Here is a 22,714-nt window from a genome sequence, read left to right as displayed (position 1 = left end):
GTACTAACCTCACTGAATGGTTGTGAGAACAGTTTTCATGTGCACGAAATATACAACATGCACATACTGAATACTTTTTATATGCTAGGCTTTCGTGTTACTACCAGATAATTATGACGCTTGGCAGTCACGCATTGTAGGAAGATACCTTGCATAATTTGTCTTTGTTCTCTATAGCCCTATCATAGACATTTCATTAATGTTGAGTGAATTATTATTAAAGTACAATAACTTATGCTCACAATATTGACCAGGGAACAATAAATGAAGGTTAGACTTTGGTGTTCTCTGAGACTGGAAAGAGCAAGTAATTCACTTGGAAGTTTCCCAACAAAAGTGGTTAAGTAATCTGCAACACTTTAAGGAATAAACTTGAGTTATCAGGAGAACTTCTTCCATGGAACATCTCCTTCCCTGATGTTTAGGATTCAGTGGCTGAGTAATTACTAACTATACTCTGAAAGAATAAAAATGTCTGTTTCTCAAAAAGTATTCTCTAAATAAGAAAAATGGAAAATAATAATCTACCAAATGGGCTTGAAGGATATGTCAGGAAAGTGATAATACTTTACCAGAAGATTACAATCCCCAATTTATAGTTTCTTGATCTCAACTATGGAAGTAATTTTTTTCTAAATAAAAGGGGGATCTTTTAAAATATTTTTCAGCATTCTGCTATTCTCCCTTTAATCTAATGTAGGAATCAATCGAGTGAAATGAATAAATGTATGAATAAAAATGAACACAATCTTTAGAAAGTTTGCTTACCCTTCAGTCAATTCAAATAGTACCTTTCCTGTGGACTCCAGATTGAATGAATTCTGCCTTCAGTAACTATTGAAAATTAATGGCAGCATTAATACTTCAGATCACATCAGAGTTTATATACATTTTTACCTCTCTTGCAGCATGTGGAAGAATGCCAGTACTTAGTAGGTTCCAAAGAAATTTTCATTAAATGATTAAATTTAATAACATTGTATGCTCATCACCAACAACGTTAAGCCCTGATAACCCAGTGCTTATACAGATACGAACATCAACAACAACAGCCTTCACTGGCAAAGTAACCACCAGGGAGGGATTCTCACGGTACTTCCTGAGGGCCAGACAACCATGCTGGCTCTTTACACACATTCCTCCTCTGTGTTTGTCAAACTTGCCTAATGATAAAAAAAATATATATCACCTGAGATGTATGTCAGCAATGCAGGTTCTCAGGCCCCTGCCTAGACAGTCTGATTTAGCAAGTGTAAATGGGCCCAGATGTGTAGATTTCTTAAAAGGATCACACATAGTTTCTATAATGAAATGAAATTTGGGAAAAAATATTTTAATCCTCATAGCAACCCTTTGAGGTAAATAAGATGAATTTATTGAGACCCAGAAGCCTTTTGCGACATAGTCAAGGTCACGTACCTAGCCAATGACAGCTGGGATTCAAAATTAGTTCTGCATGCCCCAATGCCTGCAAGTCTATTACCCAACCTTCTCAGCCAAGGCAAGCAAAAGGCTTCAGAAGTATGTCTGTTCCTCAAACTTGAGGAAGCCATGACTACCTTCAAACTAAGCCCTTGGATGAAGTGAAGCCATTTTTCAACCAACTTACCTGGCGCCAGAATGTAGAGAAGGTGTGGAGTGGGTCTAGTGTCATTTAAATTCTGCTCCAGCCCAACAAGGAAAACCTAGCTCTTCTGGGGGTCTCTGCCTTTGCCTCTGCATCCAAAGGCAAGCTCTTTTCTCAGCCTAGGCAAAGGGTTTTAGGATTTTGCTGTTCCTTCTTATGTATGGGCACCAGGCCAGGTGGCATTTGCAAAGGCAATGGGCAGTTCTTAATAAAGTCACGAAGACAGCCCTGCCTGGGCCCTCCCAGGAGGAACATTATTGCTCCTTTTGTGGTGTGCTAAACTCTTTTCAGTTTTTCTGCATGGGAACCTCTGTCTGTCCTCAGGTTTCTGAGTAAACAATACCACTATTTACCAAGAGCTTCTAGGAGCATAGAGAATATTGTGGGCAAAGGATATCCAACTGTGGCTTAAAAATACCAGGTTTGAGGGAATATGAAGGGCAGGAAGGCTACTTCAAATGCTGTCCTGTGTCCTTCTGTTTTATTTACCTCATTTGTTTTTCATCAGTGTTTTGAGTGTCTTTAGAAAAGGGACTGTTTCTTTATTTTTGGATTTCTAGGGTTTGCACAGGGCAGAATGTAATGCACAGTATATTTATGATACAAATCTGTGAAATATATTTAACTATGTGATCTTTAACAAATACCTTCATCTCACTTGGTCTCATTTCTGTCTTTGAAAGGAATAAGAAATAATAATTAGTAACCTATTTCACAGGGTTGTTGTGCTCATGGGTGCAGACATTTGTGAGAATGATGTAAACTGTAAGACATTAAATGTGAATACAAGGCAGATGGATTAGGTCCCATTCATCATACTACCCACTGGTGATACCCTTCACAGTACCCAGCCCAGGGTAGGTATTGGAACGATGTTTAACAGCTAACCTGAACCTTAATTTACCAGGAGCACAGCAGCACAGTGCTCAACCTCACTAAATTCTCATTTCAACCCCATAAAGTGGCTACTGATATTAACATGCAACAGATAAAAAACAAAGCATAGAGAGACCAATGACTTGTCCAAAGGCACCTACAGTAAGGTGTGGAAGAGCTTGGACTGAACCCTGTGGGTGTCATTTCAAAGCCTTTCTCCTTAACAAAAGTAAGTGAGAGTGGAGCTGGGATGGACAGAAGGGCTAAAAGAGAAGAAGGGGCAGGAGAAGAAAATACCACAGGATAGTAACTCAGCTAATGAATGCTACTGGATAGGCAATGCAGAGAGGATGTCAAATAACATTTTGAGGCATAAATTATTTAAATCCAAGATGTTTTCTTTAAAATAAACATTACTTGTGGCCTCACTACATTCTCTAATTTAAGAAGACAAAAAATTAACAAACTCTGTAATCAATTCCCCCCAACAAATCTCACTACCGAAGTATGATGAGGATGTTGAAAGCTCTTGGAACTGTCAGCACCTGCTTTGCTGGGACCCATCTCATCTGATCATTTATTTGACAGAAGAACTGCTTCAGCTTCTGCAGTTTTCCTTAAATTGCTGAGATTTTTCCCCCAATTAAATCACCCAGTGACAGCAGCAATTCTATTAGGGGCTACCTTCTTAACTCGGTCAGAAAGCAGAAAGATAACAAGGTAAGGCTTGCAACAATATAAATCATGCTAAGAATCATCACTCAGGGGCTTCGAATCCAAATCAAAGCTATGAAATATGGGATGACATTAGATGTTGAAATGAAAAATGCCAACCATGTTTCTCTGAGACTCAGGCATTAATACACAGCCACATTTTATATAACAGTCTGCTCAGAGGATTAGTAAAACAGAGGCTGCAAAACCTGGAAATCCTCCCACCCACATTAAGCTAATTGAGTTGGAGACATTCGATTCATCACATTTGCAGCCTGATTTATAAGCAACTCACCCTGCCCTGGAGCAGAAAGTGAAATGTTATAAGCTAGCTATCCTTAAAATTTCAAACCCAGCAACTCTGAACCTGTCAAGATCTTAATGGTACAGAGAAAAGAAGAATACAATTCAAGTGCACTTCGGTGACCCGGATGAAAAAAATAAACATCCAGCACATTTTCTGACTGACATTTCCATGAACCGTCTAGCCACATGTCGGAAACCCTCTGCGCCTGAATCCTACAGAAAATGCATCACCGTTCTAGTAAGCTGACGGGGTTATTTGAAATCAGTTCTTTGTGAGGATGCAACTTCCATCCGCCTAAAGAAAGCAATCTTAAGACAGTTAAAGCCCAAATTCAGAGACGCAAGATATCATAGCCCTTGGCTTGCATAACTGGTAAAATCTCATGATGCTAACTAATAAACACAGAAAATTGCCTTAGGAGTATACATCAAAAAAGTATTGAGAGGACAGCCCCAGAAGCAGAAGCTGTGCATGGAGAGCAGCCTCCTGAAGCGCACGCACTGTCAGTCCTTGTCCTTGTCGAGGGGAACCTGCTGACCTCTTCTGGTAAGGGCTGCTCTGGAACCGGCATGCCTCCCTGACACGCTCGACTGGAAGACCTATTTTTTCTTACATGGAAGATTTTTTCTTGAGAAGGATGGGCATTCCTTACACAGACAGAAACTGTGAGGCACAGAAATGACAATCACAGATGCTCAGAGACGGAAGGGAGCTTAAAATTTATTCCTTGAAGAAATGCTTAGCCTCAAATCTCAATCATCTCTATGATATCTCACTGAGGATTGTTTAACCTCTGTTTTGAATACCTTTAGTAACAGGGGGCTCACTGTCTCCTGAGGCTGCCGGTTCCCTCTTTGGAGAGCTCCATTTAGAAACAACAGAAACAAAAACTTGATGGACTCTGGCTCCTCATTCTGTTTACTCTAGAGGTCATAGTATCTACAGAAGTTGTAGAGAATAAAATGTTTGTGGTAAACAATCTGAAGGCAGGAACTTACCATGTCCCCAGAGCTAGTCTACTCTCTTAAGGACAACATTGCTTATGCCTTTAATGTTTCCATCTGAAATGGTTTTACCCTCCTCACCAGCCGATTTACCCCGCTCTAGAAACACTCCAGTTTGCTGCCATTCTCCCTGCAACATGCTTCTCAGATCCTGATGCCACACTCTGGAACAGTGTGGAACTATCTTCTTGTTATCAATTGTTCCCAATAGGATGATTCATTGGTGTATCTGAAAATCACATTGACGTTTTTGAGAGCCCCTTATATTGACAATTTGAGCCAAGTTCCTTTCCATTACCATGTATTGCTGTTTCCTTCCTCACTGATCATCCTGAACAGTGAGAATAAGGGGAAGAGAATGGGAGGGAAAATGGGAACTGGAGAAATAGCCAGGAAAGGCAGCCACAGGAATCTGGCCAGGGGTGGGAGTAAAATTCATGCTGGCAGACAATAACCTCCTCAATCTTAATAGCAGCCCTAAATGTGCTTGTTATTATTACCCTTGGTATACAAATGTGGACATTAGGGTCAGAGAAGTTCAGTGATTTCCCAAATGGCATGTTTCTGATCCAAGTCTATACTCTCTGAAGAACTGGTAAAGCCCCTGAAAGGAGAAATAACAGTATTGCCATTTTAGATATAGATCCTTCTTAGATATGGATCCCGTGGTCTTTTAGATATGGGTTCTTTAAATTTTGTTTCTATAAAACCATCTCATCAATAATTATACAAAGTGATATCTCAGTAATGATGAGTCAGATATTACTCTTACTGAACCAAACTGATGTCTTAATTCAGCTCGAGAGATTTAGGATGAGCAAGATTTTTGTCCAATGTCAACAACCTCGGTATGGCCCTTTGGGAAAGCTGAAAACTGGCATAAACAAATAAAAAGTTAGTGATAATAACAATTTCCAGCCAAATCTCCTAGAAATGGAGTAACCTCTGTGATTTGCAGAGTAGAACATGCCTGCTCTCTACTTTTCCTGTGAAGCAAAGGTATGAACTCTGGTTTGTGAATCTACAACCCAGATTCCTGTCTCAGCTTTACTGGTAACTGTGTCTGCCTGGGGAAGGTGTCAGAACCTATCTCTTAGTTTCTTTATGTATAAAATAATGGCGTTAAACTATATTATTTTAAATGCCCCTGCTCAGTTCTCAGTTTTACGATTGTGTGATCTTACTACTGAATACCAGGGCATGTGGCTCTTTAGGGAATGCACTGCTTGGGTCCATGTGGCACATGATCTAAAGTATTACTGGGTACCCTATTCTACTCATATAAATATGTTGAATGGCTAGTAGCAGCTCTACTTTATTTGTTCATAATAGAGAAATAAAGCCTTTTTTTTTTTTAGAAATGCTATATTTAAACTTTATATTGTTTGTTTATAATTAAAAGCTGGTAATATAAATGTCTTACTGTTCTCTGAGAAAATAAACCACCAACAAAACCACTTATTAAATTAAATTCCTTCACATATAATATGAGGTGATAAAACCAGAACATCTCTAGAGCACCAGTTCTGAAGTTCAGTTATTGTAATTTCAAGCTGATTTTTACAAGTGACCCATGAGCTCTGTGTGTGCTCTGTGGCTTAATGGTCCCTAAGGTGTGGGTGCGGGAGGTTGTTTTCCACTGGTGTTACAGGTAAAGGAACTTCAACAAGAGCTTCCTCGATGCATTTTTAAATGAACTTACCTGTGACCCCAAATTGGCCACAAGCTCTAACACACTCAATGTTCTGCCAATAAAGAAGGAACAAATCATTTGCCATCAGCGTGATTTTGGTGAGTCAGTTGGCCGGGGAAATACATCCAGGGAGAGCTACACTGGAGCTAAGTCCGCTTGCTTGACATGGATGACTCCTCTGTGAGTTGGGGAAAATCAATTCAACTTTCGCTTCCATATTTTCTCATAAAACATTCTGTCTTAAATAAGCATTATGGGTTTTCCTTTGCATATGCCTACAGAGTATAGGTATTAAAAAACTGCCTCCTGAAATACTGTTTTTAGAAATGCTCTATGTCTAAATGCTATATATCATTAAGTCAGGTTAAATAAGCACTTAGTTATACAGTTTCTGTTCACTAAATGACTGATGGACATCTTGACATCTCTGATAGAACTGGAGTTCCTCAATGAAAGACGCACTATCTCTTAGTGTCTCCCATGATGTTTACCAAGCTTTGGTCACACACATGACAATCATTCTGTAAATGCTGTGACACCATGGAGTTCAAGGTAACAGTTCTCAGAAGTGAGTATGTAACAAAGTCACCTGGAGAGGTAATGGAAATACAGAGCCCCAGGCTTGGTGAAATAGGATGGGGCTGGGCCTCTGTGTGATTCTGATACATAGCCAAGTTTGAGAACTCCTAGTTTAAGTGACTTAATTGGGAGCAATGGCAGTCACAACAGATGCCAGACAGAGAAAATATCAGTGTTAATACTACGAAGTGTTCAAGTTCAGGCTCTGCCATTTCTGAACAGTGTGTTTTTAGGGAATCATTTACCTTCTCAGGGACCAAGGCTTCCTTCTGCACCTCCCTGTCCACCCCCTCCCCAACTTCCCACTTGTATGTAACACAGGAGCTGGACCAGATCAGTGACTTCCCAACTTTATTAACTTTGATCACAATAGGAAATATATTTACATTGTGAGTCAGTACAAGCCCAAACACACCCACACAGTGCTAAAGCAAAGGTTTCTTTCTACCTGTGATGTTCTCTTATATTTTCTATTCTGAAATTACCAAGTAAATTGATTTCACATGTACTAATAAGGCAGTTGCAGTGCAAAAACCCTGGGTTTGATCCCCCCTCAGTTTTAGAACTATATGATTCTCAGCTACTGGTGAATAAAGCACTGTGACTAGAAGGGAGGGGTCTGAGATCAGACCTGCTAAACTCTTATCTCAGATCTATCAAGGACTAACCATGTGAACCTTAAAAAGTCTTTCTAACTTTCTAACTTATTTGTGCCCGTTCTCCTTGTCTATACATGGGAATAATAAGAAAATCTGTCTTAGAGTCGGTGGGATGGAATAATTAAAAAATGTAAAGCACTTAGAATACTGCCAGCCTACCTTAGGAATTCAAAAGTATTCCATTATCATTTATCCTAAAATAGCCTCTAGAGTGCTTGATGACCAGATATGAATACAAAAAAAACAAAAGATCCTTAAATTAAATTTTAGACTTCAACAGCTACCTCATACCTTCTCTCCCCGCCCCAAGGAACCTAGTAATTTTGTTGAACAAATAGTGACTGTTGATACAATGAAAATCTCCTTGTTGAGGAGAACCCTGGTCAATATACACTTGATTTCAACAATAAAATTATAGCCTACAAAATGGTACTAGAGTGATCCCTTAGAGTTTACAGAAGCGGGGTTTGATCTGCATTTATAATTAGTGGAGTATGATTTTAAATTCATTGTTAGACATAGAACAAAGACTGGTTCCATTTTCATGAGTTAAAAATAATATTCTCTAGCCTTTTCTTATGGTTAATGTATGAACTCAAAATTTATTAACCATCTCTATTTTATTACCCAAAGCTTTCTAGGTATCAACTTGTTACTATGAAGTAATGCTTTTTAATTTTCAAGTAATAATTTTTAAATAAACATACTAGGAACTATTATATCTAAATCAATGCTTCCCTCCAAGTAGCCAGTTTCAAAGATTATACACATGTTCTAACATCCTCCATAATGAGCCACAAAAGAAGGTATATTTCTTTATGTTTCAGGACAGTACTGTTTGGATCACTCAAAACACAGCCATGCCCCCAGCTCAATGGCTGCTCTTTGTTTGAACTAGCCAAAGTAACATTCACCTCATACAAAAAACAAAATTTTGGATGATACACCCTTGCTTAGCTGAGATGGAGGTACTCTTGCAGGGCAAAACCATACTTTCAAGGACAGTGGGTGTGAAGATATGATAACAAGAGCCCATCGTCACTGAGAGCTCAAAGAGTTGGCTGATCTTAACTTCAGATTTGCTCTTTCATTCACGTACGTTTTCCATTGTTGAAATAAAATAATCACCACTTACTGAGCACCTACCAGGTGCCAAGTGTTATTCCAAAGACTTCCTACGTGTCATCTCAAGGAATCCCTACAACAATCCTCTTAATTCCATATTATTATTTGTAATAGGGGAGAAGCTGATAGATTTACTAAAGTACATAGCTAGGAAGCAAAAGGGTCAATTTGAGTACAACTAGGTCTGATTCTAAAGTCTATCTGCTTTCTCCTGTATGCTCTGACTTTTCAGGATTAGGTGGGAAAGAGTTAAAAAATCCTACAGCCCAATCAATGTGAACACTTCTTTACGGATGTATGTATGAGATTTGGAATAATTTCCATATATATTTACTAATAAAAAATAATTGAAAACATACTTACTAAAAGGTTATAACTCCAAATCTTTTTTAATGGGGGAAGGGTACAGGAGTTTTATATCATTTTAGGGACCAAGAACAGCATCATTAACAACAGTAATAAGTATCTTTTATCAATGGGCAGCCTCTATGAGCTTTATGTACTTGATTTACAATTCTTACAGAAAACCTTGACAGCTTTACCGAAGACTTGGTCTTGAGAAGAACTTCTCTGTATAACTGAGTTAACTCTAGGAATATCAGCAGCCGCACATAATCACTAAGGATACTTGTTTAAGATTATTATAAACATTATTCATCTTTAAAGACTTATTATGCCTTTGAATTACATAACACCTAATATTTCTTAGAGAAAATTCATTAGTATTGTTGTTATAATTATTACATAGATGAAAGAAACAGAAGATTTGGATGTCATTCCACTTACTTATTTTTCTGAAGATAGTGGAAAGGAACCCATTAAGCCATGGTGGGCTAGATCTGGAAAGCATTCCTCAATACTGAGATGCTGCGGCAGGTCCAGTGCCTACCATTTTGTTCTTCCTGCTTTCCAATTTCTGGCTTGAATACCCAGGATTATTTAGGTATGTTACTGATACCCTTTCAAATAATGATAATTGAAGCAAGAAATGTTTTCTTTGCTTAGAAGTTTGACCAGGAGCTTCTGTGCCTGGGTTCAGTATAAAAGTCTGTCAAGGCCGTACTTCACTCAACCGTTTCCTCTCACCAAGGCCTGGGACTGGAACAACATGCATGATTCACAAGTATGCACATCTCTGCCAAACTTTTCTCACATTTTTATTAACTAAGAGCTTCTCAATTTAGTCTCAAACATCTCAGTTTCTTCCCCAAGACCAGACGCTTCCTTAACCATCAGCTCAGTTACTTTCCACCATCTAGTGGCAAGAGACATAAATGAATGGATTTTACATTGCTAAAATTACTAATTTTCGAAAGTAGCAATATCAGCTTAGTTTTCTAATTAGTAGTATTACTAAAAGCACTATGGCTAGAAAGGAAAAAATAAATAAATACTTTCTTTTCCAGTTAATGGTCAGGACCCCATGACTACTGGAGTCAAATACATCTCACTTCTGTGTGTGTGTGTGATCCAGTAACAAATATTTAAAACAGCATCTAGTTTTTGGCTCACAGGATGCTAGGCCCTATAGGGAAACTGCATATTTTTATGTATATGATCCTATTTTGTGAGAAATGTGCAATTCAGTTACAAAAATAGAAACAAACTAGTAAGGGCTACACATTGTGGTGAATTACTCCCTGCTTCCTGGTCTCCTCAGGAGGTCCATAAATCCCTAATGCAGTGGTATTCTTTCCTGCGTTTCAGTCCTAAGCATTCTCTCCTCCTTTCCTGAGCAATCCCATCTATACTGCTTCAACAAGTAATCCCAATTCTCCATTTCTATATCAGATCTCTCTAAATTCCCAGATCTTTATTTCAAACTGCCTGTTACACCCTTCTGCCTGGATGCAACATAAATACCTCAAACTCAGTTATTCAAACGTAAACTCAGAATCCTATTACTCCCACCCAAAAAATCTGCTCTTCCTCTGAATTCTTGACTTCATTTCATGGTACCTCCTCTGTGAAACTGGTCAAATAAAAAGTTGTGAATTAACCTTTATTTCTTTCTCTCTTCTACCTTATGTACTTAATAAGTCTCAAAGTTCTGATATCTCTTCCTAAAAAAGTTTTCTAATCTACCCCTCCCCCATCCCCAATGTCCCTGCTCTATCTCAGAGTTTATGCACCTTTTGCATTTTACCTGATGTCCTTGGTTGTGACATGGCCTTTTTCTTATTTTCATTCTGCTCTGCTACATGACATGAGTCTTTGCAAATCTGACCAGGTCTTTCCCCTTTTTAAATTGTGTAGTTGATTCGCCCTACCTACAAGGTGAAGTCCAATCTCCACATAAGGCCCTTCAATTCCTATTCCCACATTGCCCTTGCTTTTATGACAAATTTTGGGGCCACTCCTGCTACTCCTTCCTTCATCCTTAAATTCCATCTCTCTGCCCAATTCTACTGCCTACAGTTTGTAGAATTATTCCACCCTGCCACACAACTACTGGAGTCTAAGACAACCTTGACTTTTCTTCTGTATCTCCTTCTTCCTTCAAGCAAAACATGACCTTTTCTGTAATACCTTCTCTTACCACACCCATCCCTAAGCTCTCCAAACTCAGAGAAAGTGAAACAATTTCTCTAGATCTGGGGAGAATGTGCCTTTTCTTTGATACTTGCCTTATTGTACATAACATGACATATTGTATGTATAAATACCCAAATTTGTGAATCTAACTATAGCATGTAAGCAACTTGAAGGCAAGTCCTTCTTTGTATTAGTGAATAACATAGAGCCCAGCATATAGCTGGAAGTCAGAGACTTTACTATACAAATGAGTGAATGAATGAATCAATCAATCAATACCCAGAAGAGATTTTGTTCATATTAACCTTAACTATATCTCAGAAATTCTAGACGATTTTCCCACACCTACCCAGCTAGAAAGTGCAGCATCAGGATTCAAATGCACATTTTTGGGCCCCCAAAGCCCATAATGTTTCACAATAACCACACTACTTTCTTCCTGGCAATAATGGAAACCTGGACTGAGATGATAGCTGTAGATACAAAGAGGAAGGTGAGAACCCCAAGGCATTTCGAAAAAATGGAAAGACTAAAGTGAAAGGAATTCAAAAAATAATTTCAAAGTTGTAGTTCAGAATATTAGTATGTAGTAATGCATACTAATAACAGATAGCAATAGCAATAAAGGTAACTAACATTTTGTGTATTTCTTATTTGTCAAGCTTTGAGCTCAGATTTGTATATAGATTTTTCTCACTTAAACATCATAGAAGCATCTCAGTGGATTCCATTATCTTACAAGTAAAAAAAAACCCTGAGGCTTATGGAAGGAAGTTAAGTAACTTGAAGAAGTTCACACAGCTAGAAAATAGGGGCCTGGTATGTGAATCTGAGTCTGACTCCAGGACCAGAACGACCTATTTATTTATTTATTTATTTTCAAAATGCCTTTTTATGTTATACTTTTATATTCATTGTATTAACCATAGTCTATGTATCTTACAATATTTTCAAAAGTGTAGGTGCCCAACCAAAAATAATCTAACTTGGAAGAAAGGATTTCATGACCAAACACATTTAGGAACACAGTACATTAATCCTATCTTCATCTTAGAGGTTTATATTCCATATGATCATATTAAAGACTCTGAGAAATCCTTCAGAAAGTTAATGGATTTAACTTCTCAAGTGTTTTCAGGATTCATCCCTTTATTTTCATTCTAATACCTGCAGAATCCCACTAGATGCACTTTGGGAAACTGTGGTCTAATTTCATTGTAGAGGCCAATAAGGGAGGAAAAAAAATCAAAACAAAACAAAACAAAAAGATGCAGTCCAGTTCATAGGCACTTACACATTTATTAAGAGCAAGACAAATGGAATACTTAAAGGAAAGGACAATACATAGTTCCATAGAAATTATTTAGAATAACAGAATAAAGCGTATATGAAAAAAAGGCAACTATGCAAACTGTGTGCCATACGATGTTATGAGCAGGTAGAGTCAGGCAGGAGTTAACAGGAAAGGCTCCCTGGAGGAAGAAGAGTTTTATACGTTGGCTAAAACATACTTTCCTAAAAACAGGCTCTGATATCTCTAGTAAGAAATGGACAGTAGAATAAAGTACACTTGTTATCTTTCAGGAAATGATAATGAATAAAACCAACATAGACCTTGACCTTGTGGGTATTAATATAATGGTGGTAATATGGACATTACATTTATTAAAACTAACAGTTATAGACAAAGGTAGAATTAAAACAACCAGCTGTATTTCTGGTCTAACAAATGTCATGCTAACATAAAACAGCACAAAGAGTAGCTTTACTAACTTACTGATTGATGGTTGAAGGAGGAACTTCTACATTGTTTATTTTTTAAATGATAAGATAGTTTGTGAGATTAAGCTCATATAGAATGAATATTTAAGAGAATGAATGACCAAGTACAAATGACAGAAATAGAACTTGCCAGGTCCTGAGAAGGAGAAACATAAGGGTTGTGGTGGGCCTGCCTTAGCTGTGTTCTTTCATGACACATACACCCAGCATGAGGATGAACCTCAATGCAGAAAATTATTCAGTTGCTCAGAACAAAGTGTGTCTCTCCTGCTAAGAAGTTCTTATAATTCCAAAGGATTTTTCAAAAGGAAACCAGACCACAAATATTAGTTTTTGTAATGGGAGCAGAACAGAGTCCCTTGGGAGTTTATTACCAGGTGGATTAAAATATTTTAGAGATAGAATCTGTTTTCCTTCTATTTCCTAATAATATTCTCATCTATCACCACTCTTTATGGTTCTCATTTAGAAAATTAAATTTCTTACACATTCCTTTATATTTAATATCTACTTAATTTTTAAGGAGAAGACTCTATGTAAAAAGGACCTTCAACCTTTACACACGTGGAGGCAACAAATGAAAATTTGAATATAATATCTCTTTAAAAACAGCAGCATAGTTTAGAGGGAGGTGAAACAGTACCGGAATGACAAAGAATACAAGATTTGGATCCAGAGGAACCTCAGTTAAAAAGACTGGCATTTACTAGTTCAGGGGTTCTGTGGTTGAAGGGAACTCTAATTTTAAAATCAGATATAACAGCTCATAGAGGTGAAATGAAATAAATGAAACAAGTGATTTAAAGATATTTGTCATGGTAGTGTGGAGGATCACGGGGAAAATAGTGTAGCACAGAGAAGGCACATAGTGGATCTGTGGCATCTTACTACACTGATTGAGAGTGACTGCACTGGGGTGTGGGTGGGGACTTGATAATATGGGTGAATGTAGTAACCACATTGTTTCTTCATGTGAAACCTTCATAAGAGTGTATATCAATAATACCTTAATAAAAAATTTTTAAAAAAGGTATTTGTCATGGTAGCTGGCTGATGAAAATAATAAACAAACAAACAAACAAACAAAAAACATACGGTGAGTGCTTACCATGTGCCAGGCACATTGTAGCAGTTTACATGTACCATTCCATTAATTAGTGCAAAACTCCTATGCAGTTAATTTTATTACTACCTCCTTTTTGCTGATTAGGAACCTGAGATAGAGAGGTTAACTTGATCAAGGCCACACAGATGCTAAATGAAAGGGTCAGAATTTAAATCCAGGTATTCTAGTGTCTAGGTTCTTCAAACTAAAGCCGCCTGCCCTGCCTCCCTTTCCTTCTCCCTCCCTCTCTTCCTCTCACACTCCCCACCCATACTCTGTACAGAGTACCCTGCCAATGCCTGTAGTCTCACAGTACCCATGCTTCAGAAGTTCCTGCAGAGTAAGAATAAGTAACAAATAATTAGAACTCAGGTCTCCTAGGAGAGTGACATGCATATTTAAAAATCATGTTTTACTGTTCTTTGTTACGATGCACAAAGTAGATATTCGATGTTTATTGAATTAACCTAACCTGAAAATAAATTTCTCATACTTTATTATAGGCCAGTTTCTTCTGTGGAAGATTCTAGGTAGCCTCTGAAGAGAAAACATTCCCATCTTGAGGCAAGGAAAAAAAATTCCCTTGAATTCACTGCTAAATTATGTTTCTCCTTCTAACCCCATACTTCATACTGGCCAAGGCACTCAAATGAAAACAGGCTAAGCAAGCCCATCTATCAACCCAGCCAGCGGGTGTGAGCCAAAGGCAGACGCATCTTAGAGCAGAGGCTTCAAACCATACACGGTGATGGAAAAAACGACTGTCAGACTTGCAACAGTGAGATTATTCAGCTAATGATTCAGCGCCTGCTCAAGGCAGCATTTAAACTGTTATTCAGCAACCTCACCCGCTGTTCAGCTATGGCATGTGTAAATTCCCAATTCATACCAGAGAGCCAATTTTCTCCTAAGTAGGATTTGGGGTCATTATCTGATTGTGTGTTTTGCCTCCTCACTCTTCCCCTTTTAGTGTTTGACCCAAGAACACCAGATGGGTCAAAGAAGCAAACTTTAGGTTGAAAATATGCCAGGTCTATTTGAGAATATATGCTTTCTTAGCTTTTTTTTTTTTGCCTCTAATAGGCTTCCTTTATGAGAAAATAACACATTAGATTTTCATCATAGCCAGTGTTCCAAAGACTTGAACTGTGATAATAAAATAACGCCTTAACAACTTGACTAGGAAATGTGGCCTCTTGCTATAGAAATACATGTGCTTGAGCCTGGTGACGTAGGTCTGTGCCTCAGCCACACCCTACTGGCCCTTGGGAGCCTTGTTGCCCCTCTTTCCAAACACATCCAGTGGCTTCAGGTTGGTAGTCCCGCATCAGCCATCATGAGGTATTTACAACATGAAATCGGCAAATTCTACCCATCAGGGTACTTATTTTTTCCTAGAAAAATTGTGCACGTGTACCCTACTACTATTGCTGATAAGAGAAAGGCACACTATCTCTTCATTAAGACAATCTAAAAGTGTATCTCATTTGGCATAAACAACACCTCTAGAGGGTCATGGGGGAGAAGTCCTGGCCCCAAAACAGCGGCCTTGCAGCCTGGGTGCAGAAGTCCTGAATGAACTCACCTTCCCATCTTGTCATAATACCTTGGGGGTCACCCCACAGAGCTGATGGTTCCAAAAAGGAAGGAAGACCTAGTCTAACTTTGACATCTCATATCAGGGGTTTATTATTCATAGGTAGCTATTTTTAACACTGACCATGAGGTGCCATCACAATAAAGATATCACTCTAGTAAAATCATAAAAACCAGTAATTCTTTTTTTCTTTTTTTAAAGAATGGAATAAGAAATAATATAGAAGGAAGAAACAGAAACAGAAAATCCAAGCTAAGGAAACCACCTAAGTTGAAGACACTTAACCCTGAGATTCCTGGTAAGCAATGAAGGGAACATAGAAAGAATTCCTTTATATCACAAATCTGATCTTCAGAGAATGTGAAGTTTTCCTGCAACTCTAATAGACATTTTCCAAATGAGGCATTAAGTAGCACCACAAATGGCCTGATCACTCAAACTTTATGTATTTGGATAATTATAGTATCATGCATATTCTGTAGAGTTAATACATAAAAATAAGATATTATTGTGTATTTCTTGTTTCGTGCTTATTTTTACTATAACCAGGCCAGCTTTAGACTAGCCTCCATTAACCTACTCAACTTACAGCATTTGGGAGCTATGCTCTAGAATTGATTAAAAAGTGTGAGGAAGGGGAGAAAGACAAGTTGGGCGTTAAAAAAGGACGGGAAGGCTCCATGGAGGTTCTTACAGGGACTCTTTGAACCACTTAGAAAGAAAAAACCCAGAAATGTAAATCCTCTCCATGCAATCCAGCCTCCCAGCTCTGTGCTCTCTCACTGTATCCTGAGCAGCACGCAGAGTAAGAATAAGCCTTTGTTTGCAAAGATGAAAAAGGGTCCTTAATGAAGGAAGGTATTCACCTGACCACACAATAGGATCACGGGTTCCCAGGTTAGGTTGCACCTCCGAGACAATTTTGCATACTCTCCTGCTGAAGGAAGAGCCCCTTCCACAATACCACTGCCAAGTCATCATCTAGACCTGGGACATTTCTAAGGACAGGGAACTCCTGCTTCATGAGGTAGTCTACAACTTTTTTGGGGTAGGTCTAAGTGTCAGGAGCTGTGATCCTGTGATGGTCCCTAGTACACATTCCTGTTAGTTATGCACAGTGGTTCTGCTCCCGCCCTCTGGGTCACACCAACATCGTGTTTTCTACATGACAGCCTTTGAGTTGTAAGACGGTAAACCCCCAGTCCTCCAACCCTTAATCTTTTCTTCTGCAGGTTAAACATACTCATTTCTATTAGTCATTCAATGACTTCCAAAGAGACTCTGAGAAGAATTCAATAACTAATTTCAGAGGCATAATACTATATGGTTTTACAGATTGCAAGATATTTACTGCTATTAGACAATTAGCCAAATATTTTAATTAACTGGTGGTAACAAGAATTAGTTCACTTGAGAATGCATTCTTAGCATGCCAGGATATTTAAAATGTACCAAAATTTGGAACTATATCAAACATAATTTAGCCTTTCTTTGATCTTTTGGAAGGCATGATAAGATCCCAGAAAGCATCTAGGCCACTTCTATAGCTATATTTTTTTTTATTGTGACACAATTATATGAGAGCCCTGATGAAGTGAATGCTGACTAACAAAACAAAATTTCCTTTAGCAATAACCAAAAGGTTATTTGGTAGTTTTTTCTTCCTTTCTTATTTTTTTTGTTTTGTCTTTCATTTGAATTCTCTTTTTTACATTATTGACTCTAGTTCCATGTTTTTAATAACCAGCTTTTTATCCCAAACACAAAATTCCTAGCATCAGCAAGGAAAAAGGCAGAGTCATTTGCAAACAAGAAACACAGAAAACCCTTACTCCCATTAAATTTTCCCTTCTTGTCAAAATACTGCTTATCAAGGAACTGTTTAAAAATAAAGAGAAAAAGTAGAAAGGGTTGGAAAAGTATGACACCAAATAGAAAAAAACAGAGTATAAAACAGAGGTATTGATGAGCCAACTCATTTTCCCTTTTAGTCTACATGCTAAGGCAATCCTGGGTGTTCTCACATTCAACTAACTTCCCTTTGTTTTATCTGGGACCAGGAATAGTGATGGAGAGAGAGCATTTGAAGGAAACCTTAATGTATCCCTGGGCTTTTGAAAATACATGGTTTTCTTATTTCTCCTTTCAATTTTTTACCCTTGGCTCTATTCTTAGCCTATCCTCCGCAACCAAAAGGATTTTCCAGACATTCAAATAACTGCAAGAAAAACTGCCCTGTGTCAGCGCTCCAGGCAAGCTTCCAAACCACAGAGAAACCCTTTGGCAACTATAGGCCACTTTCAAAAGAGTGTTTTCAAAGAGCGTCATTTAATCAGATCAAAAACATCTCCCTTAGCGTTGTAGATCAACCACTGCTACCAGCTCTAAGAGCAATCTGACTGACCTTCAGAGGAGAGATGTGAGACTGCAAGACGTAGCCGTGGACATTTTCTATTTGAGACAGGTTCTTTTCTGACACATGCACAAGTTCAGGGCCTCTCACTTCGTGGGTTAGTCGAGGTAAGGAATGATCATGCGGAGCATCTTCATCTTGATATCGATACTTCTAGGAGAAAAGACAAGAAAGAAGAAAAGTATTAGTGCTTGCAAAGGGTACAGTTCTAAGCTTCATGTTCACACTTCGTTCACAGGACACAGTGTGTCCCTAAGGGTTGGAGTCACCAAAGAGGCTGTGGTGCAGGCTGTTTCGGTGCTCCCCATTTACCAGGTCAAACACAAACCTGAACCAACCATTCGCATCGGCCAATGCTAATGACTTATTTTTACTTGACAATATGCTGACTCTGCGTATAAGCTACAGTAGGGTGATAACAAATGAAACTGAGATGATTCATCTACATAGGTGGGGAGCTAATCCTCCAACTGGCCAGAGTAGCTAAGTTATGTACTCAGTTTATAGGTCAAGGATGGAGAAGAAAAAAAGTGATGAGCAAGAAAACAGAATTCTGATACATACCATTCAGGAAACTTAATTTCCTTTCAGAATTTTTGAAGGCCTAAGTTTCCTTGGAAATGAGGAACCGTTATTGCCAGTCACATTATTTGTACTGGCCTCAAAAGGAAGACATCTTTTCCTACCCAAAGAGGAAGAATGCTGATTCAGGTTAGTCATATTCTGGGACAAAATATCACCATTTCCAAAGTTGGAGGTTTATTTTAAAGAATTTCAAAAATCAGGACAAATGGCCTGCCTATATTCAGATGATTCCCCAAGGGAAAAGAGGCAATAATTCCTTCTCTTCTGATCTCCTGATTGCTTTTCCTTTTTTCTTTATCATCTTCCTTCTACATGCCTGTGGCAGCAAGAGCATCCCCTAGCAAAAGCCATCCTTGGAGTCTTCCAAGCAGACCTAAGGAAGCTTGCAGAGGAAGGGGGCCTGACAAAGAACAGCACAGTGGAGCACAGCCTGGCCCTGGAGTTGGTCTTCATCTTCATCCTTGGCCTGGTATTCCTATCTTTCTGTCTCTCTTTGCTTCTCACCCCTTTTCCTTTAGAGCTGTCCGATGAGAGTCCCAGTGTTTCAAGGCTGTCGGTCTACCAGTGAAAGGAAAAAGGGAACATTCTATAACCCACTGCCAACCCAGATAAGAAAATGTTTGTTTGCTGCACTTTGCCTGTGCTTTCCGTGATATTATGGTATAAGAGTATTAGGGGCAGGGATCGAACAGCATCATAAAACCATCTCAGGCTTAACTGTGATGTCTGACCTTTTCCCAATACTTGATTACTGTTATTACCAACAGTTAATTTCACCATGTCAGGAAGTAACAACACATCTTCTTACAAAATCATGCCTATGTTTCTTTCATTTTTAAGGTGAAAAACATGGTTGCTTGGACATCAGCCCTGTCTGACTCATTGTATTACAGTCACCAGAAGAACCAGTCAGGACTGGCAATTGAATCTGTTATCCACTCTTATACAGAAGTTGATTATCCTCACGTGCATTTTCCATGGAGTTTTTCCTGCAATGTTCCAAGCTTAATATTAGTTGGAAAACAAAAATTATAGCTAATACTATCTTGACTGCAATTTTCAAAGAACTCTCATCTACCCCTTCCATTATGATCCTTCTTGCCTATGGTGCTCCATTTTACTTAGCAGAAAACTAACACTTAGGAAGGTGAAGGGACTTGTCTGGCGTCATCTAACTAGTGGGTATGAGAGCTGGGGCCCCATCCAGTAATCTGAATCTAAGCTCTCTTTCTACCATCATAAGCCCCTCCTCCAGTTCCACAAGGATATGACACCCGAGTCTGATAACTGAGTCAGCAGCCTGGGAGAAAACACTTCACTGAGAACAAACAACAAAATGAGGTTAGAGCATTTCTGTGAACTGCAAAATATCGTACCTTCTCTTTTCCTAACCCTATGAATAACTTGGGAAAATAATCTGCCTCAAAACATGGATCGAGTTCAGCTCTCATTCTTGATCAGTTACATGTTCATTGGGAGTGAACTAATGCCACACATATGCCCATTTTGGTGTCTGGCTTTCAGCCCATCCGCCGTGCACATCTCCTCCCCCTCTTCAATTCTCTCTCAGGGAGGCACGACCATCTTTGCAGTCGCCTGAGCCAGAAAAGTGGGACTCATTCAGTCGCCATCCTGCCTTTTACCCCAACCATCTGCCAATTTAATAAACCACTGAGTCTGCCTAGTTTATATCTTAAGTCATTACTGAGTGAATGCTGTCCTCGTCCCCCCACCGCAGCCACTAACCACCACTCCCATTCAGGTTTTATCAGCTCTCAGCTGGGCCACAGAAGCAGCCTCTGGACCGGCTACACTGCCGCTGGGATTGCTCCCTTCCTGGCCGTCCCCTGTGTTGCGCTAGAGGGCTTTCCGAGTTGCAAACTGATAAAGTCCTTCCCTTTAAAGTCTTTCAGTGGTTCCTACTGCCTAGGGGACAGAGCTCTACTGTGCCATAACCAGTCTCCAACACCACTGTCTGAACTGAGCCACTATTACTTCTGAACTCCTTTATCTCACCACTCCCACCTCAAGATTGTGGAATAAATATAAACAAATCATTACTTCCAGTTTTTTAAAACTTCTAAAAAGTTGTGGTGAAATACATATAGCATAAAATTAGCCATCTTAATCATGTTTAAGTACACAGTTCAGTGATATTCATTATATTCACATTGAAGTGTAACCAATCTCCAGAACTTTCTCATCTTGCAAATCTGAAACAGTATACCCATTAAACAGCAACTCCCCATTTACCCCTGGCAACCATCATGCCACTTTCTATTTCTATGAATCTGACTAATCTAAATACCTTATATTAGTAGAACCATACTTTTTTTTCTTTTTATGACTGACATTTCACTTAGCATAATGTTCTCAAGGTTCACCCATGTTGTAGCATGTGACAGGATTTCCCTCCTTTTTAAGCCCAAATACTATTCCATTGTATACATTTACCACATTTGACTTTATACCACTGGGTATACAAATACCTCTTCAGAACCCTACTCTCAATTCTTCTGTATAGATACCCAGAAATGGAATTGCTGGGTCATATAGTAATTCCATTTTGGGATTTTTAAGGAATTTGTTAAGCTTTTCAAAATTTAACATATGTAAAGCCATAGTATTGTCACTTACAATAGTCAAGAAATGCCTGTATTCTGAGACCTAAAGATAGATCCAAGTGCATCAAAAGTAAAATTTTGCAAAGTTAAAATGATCCTTGTGGTTCCTCAAGGATTCCTACAGTGCAATTCAGCTGGTTTACAGAAAGATTTCACCTATTTAAATACACATTTAATTGAATTGTTTGGATATATAACTACCAGGATACAGATAATAAACATAATTGAACCTACATGGTATTACAAAGAACTGATTTTAAGTTAATTATTTTCAAAAATTTAAGATCTATATTAAAGACTGTGAGGCCCTTAAAGTAGACTGCAAAACCATTCCAGATGCTCAATTACTATTTTATTTGTAAAAATTGATCATTTTAACATTCACTGAGCCTTCAAGCCTCAAGTCTGGCAGTACCTTTTTTGGGAAGCTTTCATGAGCTACAAGTCTGAGACCATGCGGGTGTTCCCATAGTTCCCTTTGCTCCTCCAATTGGTTTTATCAGGCTATATGGCTGTGCATTTTTTTTTTTTTTTTGGTTTGGTTTGGTTTGGACATTGAGCTGTTAGATTCTGTGGAGCTCTGGACCAGTTGGATCCCATGTATTCTCCAGATCTCCAAGTGTCTGGCACATATGCTTGATAAGTATTTATTGGAAAAAGTTATGAACAACCATTGAACAAATGGATGAAATGGGTATCAGTTGCTTAAGTTACAAAGTTATTTTGGCTGCTGGATGCAACCTCTTTCACTGCAAAACATTATGAACACAGGTTGACACACAAAAGACAACCACATCATTTGCTTCACATAATCTTAAAGGACATCAGAGTCTTAAGTATTACATATTTCTATCCTCATCTTTTCTTTCAGTAATATATGCTAAGAATATGAACTGAATAAGCATCAGTTCTTGACCTTGAGAAGACCATAAATTATTAAGTGAGTTATACATAAGTGCAGCTAAGTTATGGTTATGGTACATAGTGGTAATGATCATAAGTAAAAACTGAGTTCTGTGGGAACAGAAATGGGTCATTACCAACTCTGTCTCAGGTTTCCCCAATGAGAAACAGGTTCTAGAATGATAATAGAAAGAGGTAAGGGATAATCTAAGCAAAGGTACGAACATGTGTAAGAAGATAAATGGTAAGAGGGATTGATGTTTTAAAGAACAGTGAGATATTGAAGTGGATTGTAGCACATACTATTATCCCTCCAACCAAATCCATGGAAATCCCTTTTATTCATTCATGGCCACATCCACAAACTTCTCAGGAAGATTGCCATTGTGTAATTGGAGCCTCTTCACTTAGATGTGCCTGGGAGTTATCCTAGAACCTCCAACTCCTACACTTTGTGAAGTAAACTCTGTGGTGAAAATTACACTCCATGCACCTGATGGGATCCATCTGAAGCTAGGCTGCATCTGGACCTGCATTCTTGCAGCACTCCTTGGAGCTCTCCTCATTCCCTTAAGGATTCTCTTAG

General features: G+C 38.6%; 1 protein-coding gene across 8 annotated transcripts in view; it reads right to left on the bottom strand.

Annotated features, from left to right (window-relative positions):
* The window catches only part of DLG2 (discs large MAGUK scaffold protein 2), a 1,919,888-nt gene that overhangs the window by 885,019 nt on the left and 1,012,155 nt on the right, over positions 1 to 22,714 (bottom strand). For all 8 annotated transcript variants that reach the window (XM_057507175.1, XM_057507177.1, XM_057507176.1 and 5 more), the window contains one exon: positions 18,008 to 18,169. In XM_057507175.1, coding sequence (XP_057363158.1) covers positions 18,008 to 18,169 — 162 coding nt within the window. The remainder of the gene's footprint in view (positions 1 to 18,007; positions 18,170 to 22,714) is intronic.

This window comes from Manis pentadactyla, chromosome 9 (genome assembly GCF_030020395.1).
Source record: "Manis pentadactyla isolate mManPen7 chromosome 9, mManPen7.hap1, whole genome shotgun sequence".
Lineage (NCBI taxonomy): Eukaryota > Metazoa > Chordata > Mammalia > Pholidota > Manidae > Manis > Manis pentadactyla.
The sequence above is the reverse complement of the archived record's forward strand: the minus strand, read 5'-3'. Positions and strand labels throughout refer to the sequence as shown.